General features: G+C 48.7%; 1 protein-coding gene across 2 annotated transcripts in view; it reads right to left on the bottom strand.

Moving 5' to 3' along the window:
• Positions 1 to 19,598, bottom strand: part of KIAA1671 (KIAA1671 ortholog) — a 253,647-nt gene that overhangs the window by 163,954 nt on the left and 70,095 nt on the right. Inside the window, exons 2-4 of one of the 2 annotated variants that reach the window (XM_065522346.2) lie at positions 13,478 to 13,667; positions 9,717 to 11,309; positions 6,646 to 6,733 (exon numbers count right to left, since the gene is read on the bottom strand). In XM_065522346.2, the coding sequence (XP_065378418.1) occupies positions 6,646 to 6,733; positions 9,717 to 11,254 (1,626 nt within the window). In that variant the 5' untranslated portion in view covers positions 11,255 to 11,309; positions 13,478 to 13,667. The remainder of the gene's footprint in view (positions 1 to 6,645; positions 6,734 to 9,716; positions 11,310 to 13,477; positions 13,668 to 19,598) is intronic. The other variant, XM_005567751.5, reaches the window with a different exon arrangement.

Below are 19,598 nucleotides of genomic sequence, written 5' to 3'. Positions count from 1 at the left end.
AAGGGCTGCTTGTATAATTAAAACAATGAAATATCATAAAATTGAAAAGAATGAACACACCCAGTATGGGCAAGGATGTGGGGAAATGGACACTCAGATACTGTTGGAGAGAATATCAATGAACTCGACTTTGGGCAATGCAGTGTATCTATCCTGATGTTAAAATACTCATTTCCTTTTATCCGGCCAAGTTCCTCCCAGGACTCTTTGCCCACATGCTCTAGTCTACACGAACAAGAAAGCTGAGAGAGTACCATTGGTGTAAGCAAAAGAACACAGAAACAACCTGAATGCGCACTGGAAGGGCATTGGCTAAATTTCAATTATCTCCAAACGATGGACTAGTGCACAGGCACTGGTTACCATAGAAAGAGGCAGATCCCGCCAGGTGCGGTGGCTCATGCCTGTAATCCCAGTACTTCGGGAAGCTGAGATGGGAGGATCGCTTAAGTTCAGGAGTCCCAGACCAGCCTGGGCAAAATAGTCAGACCTCATCTATACAAAAAAAACCAAAATCTTTTAAAAGGAATTAAAGGCCGGGTGCGGTGGCTCAAACCTGTGATCCTAGCAGTTTGGGAGGCCGAGGCGGGCGGATCACCTAAGCTCAGGAATTCGAGACCAGCCTGGTCAACATGGTGAAACCCCGTCTCTACTAAAAATACTAGCCAGGTGTGGTGGCACACGCCTGTAGTCCCAGCAACTTGGGAGGCTGAGGCAAGAGAATTGCTTGAACCTGGAGGGCGGAGATTGCACTGAGCCGAGGTTGTGGCACTGCACTCCAGCCTGGGCGACAGAGCGAGCCTCCGTCTAAAAAAATAAATAAAAGGAATTAAATACTGATTCATGCTACATCGTGGATGAATTTTGAAAATATTATGCTAAGCAAAAGAAGCCAGTCAAAAAGCTACATGTTACAAGACTCCATTTATATACAGCACATATAAATATAAAAGTACATATATATAAAAATATATATATACACACACACACATCATAGGTTAATCCATAGAGACAGAAAGTAGATTAGTGGATGCCTGGGAATGGGTGATGAGGACACAAGGTTTCCACTTGAGGTGACAGAAGATTCTGGAACTAGATAGTGGTGATGCTTACACAACACTGAAAACATCTTTAATGCCAGTCAGTTGTGCACTTTAAAATAGTTATAATAAGGGCAAGGGCACAGTTTGCTAACCCCCGCTGTAGATGATGGAATGCCAGTGAAGTGCTCTAAAAACACTGACTGTAAACCTTTGTTTAAATATATACGTATATATACACACACACACACACACACACATATATACACACACACACACATATATACATTTTTTTTTTTGAGATGGAGTCTCCCTCTTTCACCCAGGCTGGAGTGCAATGGCACGATCGTGGCTCACTGCAACCTCCACCTCCCAGGTTCAAGCGATTCTTCTGCCTCAGCCTCCCGAGTAACTGAGAGTGCAGGCATGCACCACCACACCCAGCCAATTTTTGTGTGTTTTTAGTAGTGATGGCGTTTCACCATGTTGGCCAGACTGGTCTTGAACTCCTGGCTTCGAGTGATCCACCCGCCTCAGCCTCCGAAAGTGCTGGGATTACAAACACGAGCCACCGCACCCAGCCTGTTTATATTTTAATATGTACATTTTGCATAAACAATATATGAATCAATTCTGATTGTAAAGGAATCCAAACAATACAAAGTTCAATTCTTTTTTTTTTTTTTTTTGAGATGGAGTTTTGCTCTTGTCACCCAGGTTGGAGTGCAAGAGTGCAATGGCGCGATCTTGGTTCACCGCAATCTCTGCCTCCCAGGTTCAAGCGATTCTTCTGCCTCAGCCTCCCGAGTAACTGAGAGTGCAGGCATGCACCACCACACCCAGCCAATTTTTGTGTGTTTTTAGTAGTGATGGCGTTTCACCATGTTGGCCAGACTGGTCTTGAACTCCTGGCTTCGAGTGATCCACCCGCCTCAGCCTCCGAAAGTGCTGGGATTACAAACACGAGCCACCGCACCCAGCCTGTTTATATTTTAATATGTACATTTTGCATAAACAATATATGAATCAATTCTGATTGTAAAGGAATCCAAACAATACAAAGTTCAATTCTTTTTTTTTTTTTTTTTGAGATGGAGTTTTGCTCTTGTCACCCAGGTTGGAGTGCAAGAGTGCAATGGCGCGATCTTGGTTCACCGCAATCTCTGCCTCCCAGGTTCAAGTGATTCTCCTGCCTCAGCCTCCCAAGTAGCTAGGATTACAGGCATGCGCCACCACACCTGGCTAATTTTTTTGTATTTTTAGTAGAGACGGCATTTCTCCATGTTGGTCAGGCTGGTCTCGAACTCCCAACCTCAGGTAAACCACCCGCCTTGGTCTCCCAAAGTGCTGGGATTACATGTGTGAGCCACCACGCCCGGCCAAAGTTCAAATCATTTTTGTTCCCTTGTTCAAATACCAGTCCCCGTTCCTGGATAACAGCTATTACCAATGGGTTATGATCCTTGAAGAGCCTTTCAGAACTCTCTTTGTATTATTTATATATATATTAGAAAGACTGTGAATTTTTGAAACTTTGTAAATTTTGTAAATTTCACAAATTCATTATTTTTCTTTAAAAATAGTTAAAATAGCCGGGCGCGGTGGCTCACGCCTGTAATCCCAGCACTTTGGGAGGCCGAGGCGGGCAGATCACGAGGTCAGGAGATCGAGACCATCCTGGCTAACACAGTGAAACCCCGTCTCTACTGAAAAATACAAAAAATTAGCCGGGCGTGGTGGCGGGCGCCTGTAGTCCCAGCTACTCGAAAGGCTGAGGCAGGAGAATGGCGTGAACCTGGGAGGCGGAGCTTGCAGTGAGCCGAGATCGCACCACTGCACTCCAGCCTGGGCGACAGAATGAGACTCCGTCTCAAAAAAAAAAAGTTAAAATAGTATGTTTTGTGCTATGTGTACTTTTTTCTTTTTAAAGACAGGATTTCAACCAGGCACGGTGGCTCATGCCTATAATCCTAGCACTTTTGGAGGCCGAGGTGGGCAGATCACCTGAGGTCAGGAGTTCGAGACCAGCCTGACCAACATGGAGAAACCCCGTCTCTACTAAAAATACAAAATTATCTGGGGGTGGTGGTACATGCCTGCAATCCCAGCTACTCAGGAGGCTGAGGCAGGAGAATCGCTTGAACCCAGGACGCAGAGGTTGCAGTGAGCCGAGATCGTGCCATTACACTCCAGCCTGGGCAACAAGAGCAAAACTCTATCTCAAAATAAATAAATAAATAAATACAATAAAGACAGCATCTCGCTCTGTTGCCCAGGTTGGAGTGCAGCGGCGTAATCAGAGCTCACTGCAGCCTCAAACTCCTGGCCTCAAGCAATCTTCCCACCTTGGCCTCCTAACGTTCTGGGATTATAGGCATGAGCCACGGCGTCCAGTTTGTTATGTGTATTTTACTACAATAAACACACCCACATACACACACATACAAAGTCTACTTACAGAGATAAAATCTCATCACATGTAAAGCAAGTGTTTCTTTCTTAACTATTCCCTTCTTTAAAGTTTCAAACATACACAAAATTACAGAGAAAATAATGAACTTGCCCAACCCACCCCTCCCAATTTAATGACAATCAGCATTTTGCCACTCTCACTACACACAGCCTTTTTGCCCTTGCCGCTACTGTCACTACAGCATTTTAATACAAATATAAGGAGCTTTAATTACTTAAATTGGATCCCCCCCTAACCATTTTCAAAGAAATGATTCAGAAAATGCAACAATAAAAGTTGCAGGGCAAACCGCCGCCTACGAGAGTGGTGGTGGGTATTGCCATTCAAAGCCAGCCCACTTTTGTTGGTGATTTACTGAGATGGGTACAAGCTCGAAATCAAGTACTGGTATTATTTTTAAAACTCCACAGAGGTGTCTTAAAACATAAAACATGCATCTACCATATGATCCAGCCATTCTACTCCTAAATGTTTAACCAAGAGAAAAGAAAACAGAAGTCCTGGCCAGATGCCGTGGCTCACGCCTATAATCCCAGCACTTTGGGAGGCCAAGGCAGGCAGATCATCTGAGGTCAGGAGTTCAAGACTGGCCTGGCCAACATGGTGAAACCCCATATCTACTAAAAATACAAAAAATTAAATGGGCATAGAGGCACGTGCCTGTAGTCCCAGCTACTCAGGAGGCTGAGGCATGAGAATTACTTGAACCCAGGAGGCAGAGGTTGCAGTGGGCCGAGATCATGTGACTGTACTATCTCAGGCAACAGAGTAAGACTCTGTCTCAAAAATTTAAAACAAAAGGCCAGGCACGGTGGCTCATGCCTGTAATCCCAGCACTTTGGGATGCCGAGGCAGGCGCATCACGAGGTCAGGAGATTAAGACCATCCTGGCTAACACAGTGAAACCCTGTCTCTACTAAAAATACAAAAAATTAGCTGGGCGTGGTGGTGGGCGCCTGTAGTCCCAGTGACTCAGGAAGCTGAGGCAGGAGAATCACTTGAACCTGGGAGGCGGATGTTGCTGTGAGCCGAGATCGCACCAATGCACTCCAGCCTGGGCAACGGAGCGCGACTCCGTCTCAAAAATAAAAAAATAAATAAATGAAAAAGAAAAAAAGAAAAGAAAAGAAATAGAAGTTCTTACAAAGCCTTGTCCACAAATGTTCACAGCAGCTTCACTGGTAATTGCCCCAAACTGGTAACAACCTAATTGTCCATCAAAAGATGAATGGATAAACAAATTGTGGTCTACTCACACAATAGAATACCAGTCAGCAACAGAAAGGAATGAACTACTGATACATGCTACACCATGAATGATCTCAACATAACTACTCTGAGTGAAGAAGCAAGGGCAAAATAAAAGAGGACTGATTCCATTTATATTCAAGTCTAGAAAATGCAAACTAATCTACACGGACAGGAAGCAGACCTGCGATGGGCTGGGAAGACCAGGGGAAGGGAGAGATTACAAAGTGGCAGCCGGGCATGGTGGTTCACACTTGTAATCCCAGCACTTTGGGAGGCCAAGGTGGGTGGACAACTTGAGGTCAGGAGTTCGAAACCAGCCTGGCCAACATAGCGAAACCCCATCTCTACTAAAAATACAAAAATTCGCCAGGCGTGGTAGTGGATGCCTGTAATCCCAGCTACTAGGGAGGCTGAGGCAGGAGAATCACTTGAACTTGGGAGGCGGACGTTGCTGTGAGCCAAGATCGTGCCACTGCACTCTAGCCTGGGCGACAAGGGCAAAACTCCGTTTCCAAAAAAAAAAACAAACAAACAAAGTGGCATGAGGAACCTTTTGCATGTGATGGAGATGTTTGCTATTTTGACTGTGATGGTAGTTTCACAGGTGTACACACATACGGAAACTCACCAAGTTGAATGTTTTAAATCTGTGCTCTTTCCTGTATGTCAACTGTATCTCAATTAAAGCTGTTTTTTCAAAAAAAAACTAAGACTCTGCAGAAAGCATCAACCATTATAGCTAGCAGTTAATTTTATGAGTTTTCTCTTATTAAAATGAAATAAAAATACTTTTTAAGCAATTTAATTGCTGGTAACCTACTTCTTTCTTTTTGTCTTAATTTATATTTATATTTATATTTTTATTTTTTATTTTTATTTTTTTTTTGAGACAGAGTCTCGCTCTGCCGCCCAGGCTGGAGTTCAGTGGCACAATCTCGGCTCACTGCAAGCTCCGCCTCCTGGGTTCACGCCATTCTCCTGCCTCAGCCTCCCAAGTAGCTGGGACTACAGGTGCCCACCACCATGCCCAGCTAATTTTTTTGTGTTTTTAGTAGAGACGGGGTTTCACTGTGTTAGCCAGGACGGTCTTGATCTCCTGACCTTGTGATCCGCCCACCTTGGCCTCCCAAAGTGCTGGGATTACAGGTGTGAGCTACCGCGCCCGGCCTATATTTTTATTTTTTTAGAGACAGGTCTCACTCTGTCGCCCAGGCTGGAGTGCAGTGGTGTGATCATGGCTCACTGCAGCCTCAAAGTCCTGGACTCAAGCCATCCTCCTGCCTCAGCCTCTGGAGTAACTAGAACTATAAGGTATACACAACCACATCTGGCTAATTTCAAAACAAAATTTTTTTCTTTTAGAGGTAAGAGTCTCACTATGTTGCCCAGGCTGGTCTCAAACTTGTGGGCTCAAGCAATCCTCCCACCACACCTCAGCCTCCCAAAGTGCTGGGATTACAGATGTGAGCCAATGTGCCCAGCCACCTACTTCTTCCTTCTATGGCTAGGTGGGAAGTAGGGGGAAGGCAGGAAGAACCATTATGAAAGACCTTGAAGGAGTTTCTATTAACATCTTAAACCTAAATTTTAGTATTTTAATAAGGCAGGCACTCCTATATAAGAAAGACGTGCCCCTCTGCCTATTTGCAAAGAAAAAAACGCCTGATACATTTGTAAACAGCATTTAACACCTGGGAGTAGGGAGTCACCACTCTTCATGCCAGAAGGGACTTCATAGTCCCAACATTACAAGAAAAAATGTTTTATCGTGTGCATGACACGTTTCTGAGTCTTCCCGGGGTCTAGAAGATCATGGAGGCTCCCCCGCAGCTATAACTGCCTGCTGGTTAATGAGAGATGTGCCACAGAGCCACTCCTTACCTTTTCTCTGGGCTCCTTAGGAAACTCGCCGCTCAGCTCGGCACTCTTCTCATATTTCACTTCGTTGCTTGAAGCTGAACTTGAAAACCTGGTGCAGAGATCTGAGTTACCTTTACGGAGCTGGAAGCTGTTACTCCCCCCAGCCCACACACCAGCTCAGGAGCCCAGGCCAAGTAACCTTAAGAAAGGACATTTCCTTTCCCCTTACCAAAAGGAGAACTGCCCAGTGGGGAGAGCCTACCTTAAACACAGCATTACCGGGGTGGAAGGAGCCCCAGGCTGGGGGAAGACACCCAGGTGCCAGTCCCAGCTCTACTGCCTCTTCACTGGGGGAGCTTGGGTTAGGCTTGTGACCTCACCTGAGCCTCTGTTTCTTCATCTATAAAACGGGGATAATTAACACCTCCCCATCCCTTTTATGGGGCAGATAAGAGGCTGCTCAAGGCCCTAATAGCTATGTGAGGGCGTTTAGGGAAGAGCGGAGATGCCCCAGGAGGGATAATGAATGGCTGTTGTTAGCAATGCCAGGTAAAAGAGCAGCCCCGCCTCAGAGCAGCCCCCAGACTGAAGGGTAGTGGGATGTCAAGGAATGTGTGGGGGCCGAGGTCTGTCTCTGCCTCTCTGGATCACCAGGGCCCTCTCTGGGCCTCATTTTCCCCACCTTAAAAAGGGAAGAGGGGGTGGAGCTAGAAGCTTTCCATCCCGGGAGAGCTCTCTGGTGTAAATACCTGAAGATGTAGCACGTGTTTAGTTCAGAGCTGGGGACTTTGAAGAAAAGGAAAGGGAGAGAAATGAAACCACTTAAACCTAACCTACTCTCAGCAACCCAGGGTCTGCCTCCTAGGATATGTGAGGCTGAGAGGAGTTGTGTCTAAACTCAAAGCCTCAGTTTCCCCATCTGACAGATAACCACACAGCCTCTCCAAGGCTCTTCGATGACACAGTGAGAGGAAGCATATTAGGACCCTGGCATAGGTGTCCTTCTCTGATATCTTAACTCAGGGGTTGTCAGGCCTGGCTGCACATAAGATCGACTTGGAAGCTTTTAAAAACTACCAAAATGTGGGCCGGGCGCGGTGGCTCACCCCTGTAATCGCAGCACTTTGGGAGGCCAAGGCGGGTGGATCACAAGGTCAGGAGTTCGAGAACAGCCTAACATGGTGAAACCCCGTCTCTACTAAAAATACAAAAATTAGCTGGGTGTGGTGGCCTGCCCCTGTAATCCCAGCTACTCGGGAGGCTGAGGCAGGAGAATTGCTTGAACCCGGGAGGCAGAGGTTGCAGTGAGCTGAGATCGTGACATTGCACTCCAGCCTGGGCGACAGAGCAACTCCATCTCAAAAATAAATAAATAAATAAAAATAAAAAATAAAATAAAAACTACCAAAATATGAGACCCTCCCCAAATCAAGTGAATCAGAATCTCTAGGGGTGGGGCCCAGGCACTGGTATTTTTTCTGGGTTATTCTAAAGCACTGAGAGCCAGTGGTCTAGCTTTGGCTTGGCTGGCTGTCCTGGTTCCCAGGGCAGGGAGGGCAGTCTGCCCAGAGATCCTGCCTTTGCAAGCTCCACCCTGGACAAAGTATGTCAGTGGCATGCATGCCATTAAGAGCCAGTCGATCATGCCCAGTGGCATCTCTCTGTTGTGGCCACTTGTGGGAAGTGGGCCAAGTTTAGAATGTCATTATTAACCAACTGACTTAGAATATCTTTCTTTTTTTGTGTGTGTGATGGTGTCTTGCTCTGTTGTCCAGGCTGGAGTGGTGTGATCTCGGCTCACTGCATCCTCTGCCTCCCAGGTTCAAGCGATTCTCCTGCCTTAGCCTCCTGAGTAGCTGGGATTACAGATGTGTGCCACCATGCCCAGCTAATTTTTGTATTTTTAGTAGAGATGGAGTTTCACCATGTTGGCCAGGCTGGTCTCAAACTCCTGACCTCATGACCCACCCACCTCGGCCTCCTAAAGTGCTGGGATTACAGGCATGAGCCACCGCACCCAGCCTAGAATATCATTATTAACCAACTGACTTAGAATATAATTATTAACCAACTGACTTAAAATATCGATATTAACCAACTGATGTAGAATATCGGTATTAACCAACCGACTTAGAATATCATTATTAACCAACTGATGTAGAATATCATTATTAGCCAACTGACTTAGTATATTGGTATTAACCAACTGACTTAGAATATCATTATTAACCAAATGACTCAGAAGATCAGTATTAACCAACTGACTTAGAATATCAGTATTAGGCCGGGCACAGTGGCTCACGCCTGTAATCCCAGCACTTTGGGAGGCCGAGGTGGGCGGATCACCTCAGGTCAGGAGTTTGAGACCAGCCTGGCCTACCTGGTAAAACCCCATCTCTACTAAAAATACAAAAATTAGCTGGGCGTGGTGGCGGGCACCTGTAATACCAGCTACTCGGGAGTCTGTGGCAGAAGAACTGCTTGAACCCGGGAGGCAGAGGCTGCAGCGAGTGGAGGTCACACCACTGCACTCCAACCTGGGCAACAGAGCAAGACTCCATCTCAAAAAAAAAGAATATCAGTATTAACCAACTGACTTAGAATATCAGTATTAACCAACTGACTTGCCCAAGTTACCTTGACTCCTCTGAGTTTATTTTCTGGGCCACTCATAGAGGCTTAGGCCCAGTCTGAAGTGTTCTCTCTCTGCCTTCAGGGAAGAAAGGCTTAGCTATGGAGACAGGCTCAGCCGGAATGCCATCCAGCTCCCACCTCCTCACAGTATTTCACCCTTCTGCCCTGCCTCCGTGAAATGGGCACACACCAGCCAGTTCAATCACACAGCACACCTGAAGCTGAGAAAAGCCATGAAAACAGCTCCAGGCCCCCCGGCTGGCCATACCCAGAGGGAAGCTGCACTGCCTCTCCGTGCCGCACCTTCCTCATCTGAGAAATGGACCCTGCCACGACCTCCTCTTGGGCTATGGGTAAACTGAGGGGGGCAACAGGTGCCCAGCACGGAGCCTGGTTCCCTTCTCCTCAGGGCCTGTGGGTGGGCGGCTGAGGGAGGGGCGTAGGATGTGCCTACTTACAATTTGGTCAAATCCGCCGACAGTGGCCGAGCCTGGAACGTCCTCCTCCTGACCTCGGGCTTGGCCTCGGAGCTCTCGGCAGTCCAGCCTCTGATCCGCTCCTGGACGCTGACAACCCCTTTCTCCGGCTCTGGTGCCACCAGTGGGGACGCGGGGGTGGCCAGGCGGGGTTCAGACCCCACTGCCAAGGCCAAGGTGCTGTCCTCCCGAAACAGGTTGATGCACTTCCTAACGCTCCTCCTAGAGGCCCACTCTCCCCCTGCCAGGGCCTCCCCGTCCGCCACTCTGCTCTTAACCTCAGCAAGTTCTAGGCCCCTTCCCAGCCTGGGCGAGGGGGACTCAGCAGCCTTCTCTGGCTCTGGGTCCAGCTTGGCCCTTTCTTCCCGGGGACTCTGGTCATTGCTGGGGGTGACCCTGGCTGAGCCCCCCAGGGCTCTGGGGCTGCCCGTCTCTGGCTTCAAAAGCATCTTCTCCTTCTGTTCACGGATTTTCTTGGCCACCTCTAGGAAGTCCCAATCAGGATCATGAAGAGGAGCCTCCGCCTTGACCAAACACTCCCTGTCCATCTTGGACGCTGCTCTGGGCCTCTCTAGCCCAGCCATGTCCCCTGCTGGGGCTCCACTTCCTTCATCGGCCACCTTCCTCAGGAAGGCCTCTTTGTTCTCGAACCGGGCCGTGAGGTCCATGGACAAGGGCCTGGGCTTCCTCACCCACGTCTTCTCGGGAGGGGTGGGGGGCACTTTGCCCACGGTGGCCGCTGCACCAGGGCCTGGCTTCTGAGGCTGAATGGACTCCGTGAAAATGGCAGACACGGGCCTCCTCTTCAGGCGAGGCCTGGGCTCCACAACAGGGCGTGCCGTGTCCTCCACACTGCTGGCCTTTAAAGGAGGCTGGTCTTGGCCTGCCTCCTCTTGGGGTACAGGTGACTTTGTGTCCTGAGACAGGGGGCCTGACCGGGGAAGGGTCCCCGCAGGCTTTCGGGTGAGCAGGGTGGGCTTGGCGGCCACCTCAGGCCGGGAGCCAGACACACCCGGCTTGGCCTCCTCGGCCCCCTCACGGACCGCCTTCCCCACAGTGGGGCCGCTTTTGGTGGTTTCGAAGAGAATCATGGTGTTGGGGCTGGGCCGCGGGAACACAGCCTTGTTGAAGAGGGGCGAGCCCATCCTCGGGCCCTCCCCACTGCCCACCTCCTGCCCCACCAAGCCAGGCATCCTCTTGTCCAGATCCTTTGCTGCTGGCTCCTCAGAGAGCCCCCCAGAGGAAGAAGGTCCAGTTGAAATGGGCCGCAGAGATGGGACAGGAGATTTCACGTCCTGCTCCTTCGAGAAGGGTTTGGGGGCGAGCCTTGGCAGAGGGAGTAAGCGGGCCGGACTCCGCAGGGGGCTCTTTGCTTCCAAGATCCGGGCTGGAGGAGCCCCAGAGGCTTCGCCGGCCTGGAGGAAGTAGGTCCTCGTCAGGGTCTCCTCCTTGCCAATCTCACCCAGGCCTGGCACGGCCGTCAAAGGCGTTATGGAGCCCACCTCGACCCGCGTGGCCATGGTTATGGTTGTGGACCCATGGGGGTTAGGAACATCGAGAATGGAGAAGCAATTGCTAAACAAAACAAACAAAAAAGTAAGTTTGGAAAACAGTCAGCGTCTGGGTTGAAGCAGAATGGTTTAGAGAAATGGGACAGAGTCCTAAGCCCCAGATTCTGTTACGACAGCCCTCCGCTGACCTCACCAGGCAGGCTTGGACCTGCCTCTCCCAGTCTCTGAGCTCTGGACAAGGGGAGTGGACTAAACGTCCATCCCTGAAGTTCGTTCCAGCTCTAAGGGTGTAGAAAAAGCATCAACACTCGCTGGAGGGTTTTCCCGACTCAGCTCATCTAGAGGCCAGCACTTAACGGCAAACAGCAGTGATCTCTGCTATACAGATAAGGAAACCAGCTCAGAGAGGCCAACTAACTGGTCTGGAATCACCCAGGAAGCAAGACGCGAAGCCAGGATTTAAAACCAGGTTTGACACCAAACTCACACCACACATGCTCCTCCCTGAATAGGCCTCAGTGGGAGCGTCCTCACATTCCCTCACTCCTGTTACCCTGTTTTCCCACTGCAGAGCCTGCCCACATCCCAGGTGATCCTAATCACAAGTGTATGCTAAGCACCTAGCACAGAGAAGGCAAGTGACCTGCTGCAGGTCACACAGCAACGCAGCTCGCAGCTCGGGGGTGCCTGGGAGCATAATGCTGGTTAGTGACCTTGGAACCCATGCCCTAGGCACCAACCCCACCCAATTGTCCCTTAGTTCCTTTTCTTTCCCCTCTCCCACCCTTCCAGATGCCATAAAAAGAAGCCATTCTCATTTTTCTCACTCAACCTGCTTTTGTTATTTGTTTGCTTGTGGTTCTTTTCTGTTGAACACACATTTTATGCTGACTGCCTTCATATTCTTAATAAAAAGAGAAACGTCCAACTGTGAGGGCTTCCCGTGAGTAAGATCTCGAGCTGTGTGACATGCTTCTTGTTTTATAAATCTCATCCTCCTCACAACCCTATTTAGTGGGTACAATTAGGAGACCCCATTTTGCAGCAGCTTGGGGCATAAGCCTCTTGTTCACGCTGCTATGAGATCTGTTTTCTCAAAGCAGGGGCCTTCCTCTCTCATTAATCCTCCAGCAACCCCGAAAGGTAGGAATGAAGGCATCATCATTATCTCCCTCATGGAGATGAAGGGAAAGGGCCCAGAGAGGTCACCAGACTTGCCTACAGTCACCCGGCTGAAACCTAACCTCAAGTCCACTACCCACTTAGCTCTGTATTTTTTTTTTTTTTTTTTTTGGAGACCAAGTTGCACTCTTGTTGCCTAGGCTGGAGTGCAATGGTGCAACACAGCAACCTCCTCTTCCCAGGTTCCAGCCATTCTCCTGCCTCAGCCTCCTAAGTAGCTGGGATTACAGGCATGCGCCACCACCCCCAGTTAATTTTGTACTTTTGGTAGAGATAGGGTTTCTCCATGTTGGTCAGGTTGGTCTCAAACTCCTGACCTCAGGTGATCTGCCCACCTCGGCCTCCCAAAGTGCTGGGATTACAGGTGTGAGCCACCAGGCCCGGCCTCAGCTCTGTCTTTTTAAAAATTATTTTTTATTCCTTTCTGGTCTTAAAAAGTGCCAGGTAAGTTGCTGCTCTCGATCCCTCAGGCTCTCTTCATGCCAGTGTTTTCTTCCCTGTGAAACTGCCCCCAGCCAGCCCCCACCTAGATGGACTAAAAAAGTAGAAGGTATTTTAGTTAAATACAAGCCTCTCCACTTCCCTTCCTTGGGGCCCCACACTGCTCCCCCGGCTCTGACTCACTCAGCAGCCTCCAGGAAAGAAAGGCAGACAGATTTTGATATTTTCTCTTCCTTACACGCTCGATGGTGCTAACAGATTCCATCTCCCCAAACTGGAGAACACTGTCTAGACACGGTTAGAGGTAGAACGGAGGGACAGATATGAAGGATCTGAGAATTGGAAAATTTCCATCCACAAAGATCCCCACCAGAGTTCTAAGGCTCCAGAATCCCACCCAGAATCAGGGCCATTGGCCTTTAGGGCCAGCCCCTGTGACCTCTGGAAACCCTGATCGGGGATACATACGTAATAGCCAGCACATGAGACACGGAACAATGACAGGATTCAAAGGACAGAGAGAAAATTTTCTGGCAGAACCCACAGGCGCTCTCCACGTCCCTGGACACTCCAGCCCTCAAGCTTCGGTCAAGCATGGGCCCCACTTACCGAAGCTGGCAGGCCCTGGGTCAGGGGGTGTGACTGCCGGGGAAAGCCGGTGGTGTCACATGTCATCGTGAATGGGGCTGTCCACACACTTCCATGGTAGAAACAGGAGGGGGGAAAGCAGACTCGTCCCAGCAGGCTGAGTTTCAGCAGGTCTACGGAGACACAGGATGACAGCCTCAGTTCCGGAGTTCTGGCAGTATGGGAACAGACGGCACAAAAGCTTTCAAAAGCTCCAAATGCATCCGCTGGCATCTACTCCAGCTTGTAAAACGTATGCTCCTTTTGGCTTTTCGATTTTGTAGCCTTATATGTACGTGTGCATAAATAGTGCTGAGCCCACAGTACGTGCTCAATAACAATCTTCCCTGTTCTCTGATATGTTTATTGAGCACCTACGGTGTGTACAAAGATGAGCATGAAATATCCCCGGCAACCATGCAACTCACAGTCTTCTGTAAGAAACACACACATACACACACAGCAATTACAACTGGGTAACAAATGTCAATTTTTAAATGCGGGATGTGGGGGCAAACAGGAGGATTGATTGCCTAGAATTGGAACTGGTGGTTCTGGACAACTCGCTTGACTTAAAGGAGGTAGCTGCTGAGCATTCAAGGTGCTGAGTTACTTGGTACCTGCTTCTGCTCATCAGCAGTGTTTGGACATTGTACCTCTTTGAAGCCCTCCAAATGCCTCCTCGGGGCCTTTGCACATGCTATGCCTGTTCTCTGGGACAACTGTCTTGCTCATACATAGACACAAGTCCACCCCTCAGACCACAGTTCACACATCTCTGTCTCCCTTCAAGCCGGTGCAACCCCCTGCTACCTGTTCACAGAGCACCACATACACTCAGAGGCTTGGCAGGACTCAGCATAGCTGCACTGTTGCATTTAATAGGACGTCATCCTTCACATCAGCTTCTCCCATTCAATGGTAAGTCCCCCAGAGGACACCCCAAATCCCTAGTGGCTAGCACAGCAGCCTGGCACATAAAAGTACCAGGTACCTGATTATTGAATAGAGAAATAAATCATTGTTGAGTTACTAGGTAAATGAATGAAGAATTATTCTTCTGCCCCTGCTGCCCACTCTCTAAGATGCTAAATAAGTCCGTCCAGGTACCATGATTCTCATGCCAAATGACTCTAAACAATCTGGGACATAAGATGAGTTACTCTAGCTGTGGCTGTGGCTACTGAATGACAGAACCAAAGAGCCGTGAAGCGTTCAGCCAGAGGCTCAGTCCACCAACCCTCACCCAGAGACCCCTATCAGTTTCACAAGCCAGAGGCTCAGTCCACCAACCCTCACCCAGAGACCTCTATCAGTTTCAGAGTCACACAGAGGAGCTCCACCCTGAGGGCAGGCACCTGCTGCATCCACATTAACCTCACACTGTCACGCCAGCTCACCTGCCCAAATGTGGAATGAATGCTTCTCTGCATGGATTTTCCTGGGAAAAGAGTCACCAAGAGCAACCATTTGCTGAATTAGGATCAATGGTACACAAATGTCACCCCACTTTGGGAACCTTGAACCCACCTCAGTGACTATACTGCATGGAAACAAAAGGGGAAGGATAAGATAAAGTAAGTCCCTTGGTCCACACTCCTCTACACCAAACAGTGCCTCTGTGACCCATCATCTGCTTTGTGTCTTGAACTGCCTCTCAAGTTACCATTGCAAATGCCTAGCAGATGCCTGGTATGTAAATACAGTTGCACAAATGAGTCAGTGAATGAATTAATAAATCAATGAACAAAGAAAAGTAAAAGGAGTTATTTGGGATTTGCTTTTTGTTTATTTGGTTGGGTTTTTATTTTTGCTTTTTTTTTTGAGACGGAGTCTTGCTCTGTTGCCCAGGCTGGAGAGCAGTGGCGTGATCTCAGCTCACTGTAAGCTCTGCCGCCCGGGTTCATGCCATTCTCCTGCCTCAGCCTCCCGAGTAGCTGGGACTACAGGCGCCCGCCACCTAGCCCGGCTAATTTTTTGTATATTTAGTAGAGACGGGGTTTCACCGTGTTAGCCAGGATGGTCTCAATCTCCTGACCTCGTGATCCACCCACCTCGGCCTCCCAAAGTGCTGGGATTACAGGTGTGAGCCACCGGGCCCGGCCTGTTTTTCTTTTTGAAATGGAGTCTCACTCTGCCACCCAGGCTGGAGTGCAATGGCGTGGTCTCAGCTTACTGCAACCTCTGGCTCCCAGGTTCAAGCAATTCTCTCCCCTCAGCCTCCTGAGTAGCTGGGACTACAGGCGCATGCCACCACACCTGGCTAATTTTTGTAGTTTTAGTACAGACAGGGTTTCACTATGTTGGCCAGGCTGGTCTTGAAATCCTGACTTCATGATCCTCCTGCCTCGGCCTTCCAAAGTGCTGGGATTGAGCCACCATGCCCAGCCTAGTAAAAGTAGTTTTTAAACCACCATAGTAGATGGCTCCGTAATATTTTAAAGTCCTAGCCAAATCTAGAAACCCATGATTCTCAGGTTTTCATTTAACCTGCTGTAAAATACAAGGAAACCAATTTAACTGTATGCTTTAAAGCTTTCTTTTAAATCGCATATGTTACACTTGATTTAAGAGATGTTAGCCTCTTCGAAAACATTTGTGAAGCCCACTCACAAAGAGGCTAGATGCTATTTATTCTTGGGGTGGACATGTTCACTATTATTTATTATTTATTTATTTATTTATTTTTTTTTTTAGACAGAGTCTCACTTTGTAGCCCAGGCTGGAGTCCAGTGGTACAATCTTGGCTCACTGCAAAGTCCGCCTTCCAGGTTCAAGTGATTCTCGTGCCTTAGCCTCTGAGAAGCTGGGATTACAGGCATCCACCACCACACCTGGCTATTTATTTATTTACAGACAGAGTCTCGGTGTGTCACCCAGGCTAGAGGGCAATGGCGTGATCTCGGCTCACTGCAACCTCCGCCTCCCAGGTTCAAACGATTCTCCTGCCTCAGCTTAACCAGTAGCTGGGATTACAGGTGCACACCACCACACCTGGCTAATTTTTTGTATTTTTAGTAGAGACAGGGTTTCACTATGTTAGCCAAGATGGTCTTGATCTCCTGACCTCGTGATCCACCTGCCTCGGCCTCCTAAGTGCTGGGATTAGAGACGTGAGCCACCACACCCGGCCACCCTGCCTCTTTTTTTAAACAGTATATTAGCTGAGCATTATGACCAAAGCCAAGTCAACAAGACCTCCCCAGAGAAAGAAGGGAAACCAAGTCTGAGCCACCTCTAGTTTCATATGTATGTAAATTATCATGGAGGGCAGCACGTTGAACAGATGGAAAACAAGGCATCCATCTGGGGAGGTCAGGAGGCTGTGGTAGGAGTGTGAGAGAGGGGACATCAGTCTGACCCCAGGAAGTGGACTAGCAATGAGTGTTTCCCTACTGTTGCTGAACCTGCCAAGTCCACAAGCTTGATCTCCCCAAGCTTAATTTGCAAAGTGCAAAATTCCCATCTTCTGCCATTTCGTGCAGGAAAAAAATCATTTGTCTGAGAAGGGAGTCACCCAAGAGCAACAGGTGCTGAAATTCAACAGGAGTCATTCGAAAGCATTCATTTGTCCAGCCTTCTGACCCTACTTCCGCCAACTCTCACTGCCTCCCTCCCAAGCGCCAGGTTCTATGCTTGATGCTGAGGACACAGCCATGGAGCTTGAAGCCTCCTGGGGAAATCTGAGCGATTCACAAGAGAGAAGGGAAGAAAAGCACTTCCATTCAAAACCAAACAGTTTGGCAGCTTTTCTCCCAGATTCAGAGGCGTTGATTCATTCTAACAGCTGTTTAAGATCTTTCATAATTACGCCCTAAAATTCGATCAGAGAGCTTATCAGTCATTTATTCAGTCTCTGGCTGCCACTTCCTGGGAATGCCACCATGTGGCGAGGAGCGTGGGCTGGTCCTGACACCTTCCAGCATCTTCCAGAATGTGACCTTAGCCCCCAAATCTGCAAATCCATCCTGTGCAGTGAGCCACGAAAAGAGCCAGGAACGCATTGGCAAAGTGCACGCTGATGTCCTCCCAGAGAAGGGCTGCTGTGCACAGGAGGTCTGTCCTCCAGAAAGGGCCCGGTCAAAATGTCAAGTATCACTGGAGTATGTACATCCTCTTGTCTCTGTCCCCATGACTGTGGCCCGCCCTCCCTCCCTCCCTCCCTTCCTTCCTTCCTTCCTTCACACAGTTATCAAGCATCTACGTACCAGGCTCTGGGCCAGGCGCTGGGGACACAGCAGTGAACAAAACAAATAAAAAACCCTGCTCCCATGGAATGGTGATTCACGAAGATGAAAAAAAGGACAAAAACAAAAAACAAAAAAAAAAACAAGGTAAGGACAAGCTCCAGAATGTTACATAAGTGACAAAAAAAGAGGGAATGTGAGAAGGTCTAGCCAGGGAAGATTTCACAGAGAAGGGATATTTAAAATCAGCCTCTGGCCAGGCGCAATGGCTCATGCCTATAATCCCAGCACTTTAGGAGGCCGAGGTGGGAGGATCACTTGAGCCAAGGAGACCAGCCTGGGCAACATGGCAAAAACCCATCTCTACTGAAAAATACAAAAATTAGCCAGGTGTGGTGGTGCGTGCCTGTAGTCCCAGCTACTCAGGAGGCTAAGGATTGTCTGAGCCTGGGAGGCTGAGGTTACAGTGAGCCAAGATCACATCACAGCACTCCGGCCTGGGTAACAAAGCCAGACCCCGTCTTAAAAATAAAATAGTTGGCCGGGCGCGGTGGCTCAAGCCTGTAATCCCAGCACTTTGGGAGGCCGAGACGGGCGGATCACGAGGTCAGGAGATCGAGACTATCCTGGCTAACACGGTGAAACCCCGTCTCTACTAAAAAAATACAAAAAAACTAGCCGGGCGAGGTGGCGGGCGCCTGTAGTCCCAGCTACTCGGGAAGCTGAGGCAGGAGAATGGCGTGAACCCGGGAGGCGGAGCTTGCAGTGAGCTGAGATCCAGCCACTGCACTCCAGCCTGGGTGACAGAGCGAGACTCCGTCTCAAAACAAAAAAATAAAATAAAATAAAATAAAATAAAATAAAATAAAATCAGCCTCCTCACTGACAATCCTGCCTCAGCTGTGGCCTCCTCCTATCCATTCACCTAGCAGTAGCCAGGGGTGTCTCCAACGTGCAAGCGCCAGGATGTCGTTCCCCTGCTCAACACCCCCGTGTCTCCTTGCTGCCCTCTGAATAAAGGCCAGACAGGATCCAGATCCTCTTCGTCTCCCCAGTTTCATTCTAATGACTGACACCACCCCATCTGTCTGTCTGTCACATACACCCACATACTTCAGCACAATGAACCCCAGACAGGCCACAAAACACAGTGTACACTTTCTCGCCTTCATGCCTCTGCACTGCCCTTACCTCACTACCTAGCTTAATCTCAATGCCACCTCCTCCAGGAAGCCTTCTCTAACACTCCATGAGTGGGTCTTATTCAGGTGCTCCTCTGTGCTGCAATATCTCACTTCCTGCTTCCCCCTCGCCCAGCACTGAGGAATACCTGGTGACTACCTCTGTTTCCTCCACTAAATGGTGAGCTCCTAGCAAGAAGGGTCCTGGGTCCTGTTCATGGCTGTATCTGGAGTCTGAACCATAGGAGGCATTAAGCCAGTGTGCAAAAAACACCTAAGAGAAGAAAACAGTAATACTCAATGTAGACGTGAGTGTGGGAAAATGGATTTCCTTATCTGGTCCTGCGATAATGTAAATTGTAAAAGCAATTCAGCAATATTCACTTTCAACTAACATTTTTGAGACCCACGTCAAGAGTCAGGCACCATGCTAAGTGACTCTGTGCATCTTGTGCCTTCTCTCATTCATCTTCTCAACAAGTTGTGCTGTTCAAATTATTAATTACCACCATTCTTACAGATGAGAAAAAAAATATGGTCCAGAAACAGCCAGTTCAAATTCCCACTGCTAGTGAGGGGTAGAGGTGGGGTTGGAATTCAGGCCTTCTGACTCCAAATCAAATATTTTCCCCTCACCCCGGCAAAACACTTCTTTTCAACTCAGTAATCAGACTTCTAAAAATGTATTCTCTGGAAGTAATCCAAAAGAAAAGTTATATGCACAAAGATGTCCTT

The sequence above is a fragment of the Macaca fascicularis genome, chromosome 10 (assembly GCF_037993035.2).
Source record: "Macaca fascicularis isolate 582-1 chromosome 10, T2T-MFA8v1.1".
NCBI lineage: Eukaryota > Metazoa > Chordata > Mammalia > Primates > Cercopithecidae > Macaca > Macaca fascicularis.
This window is presented reverse-complemented; position numbering and strand designations above follow the sequence as displayed.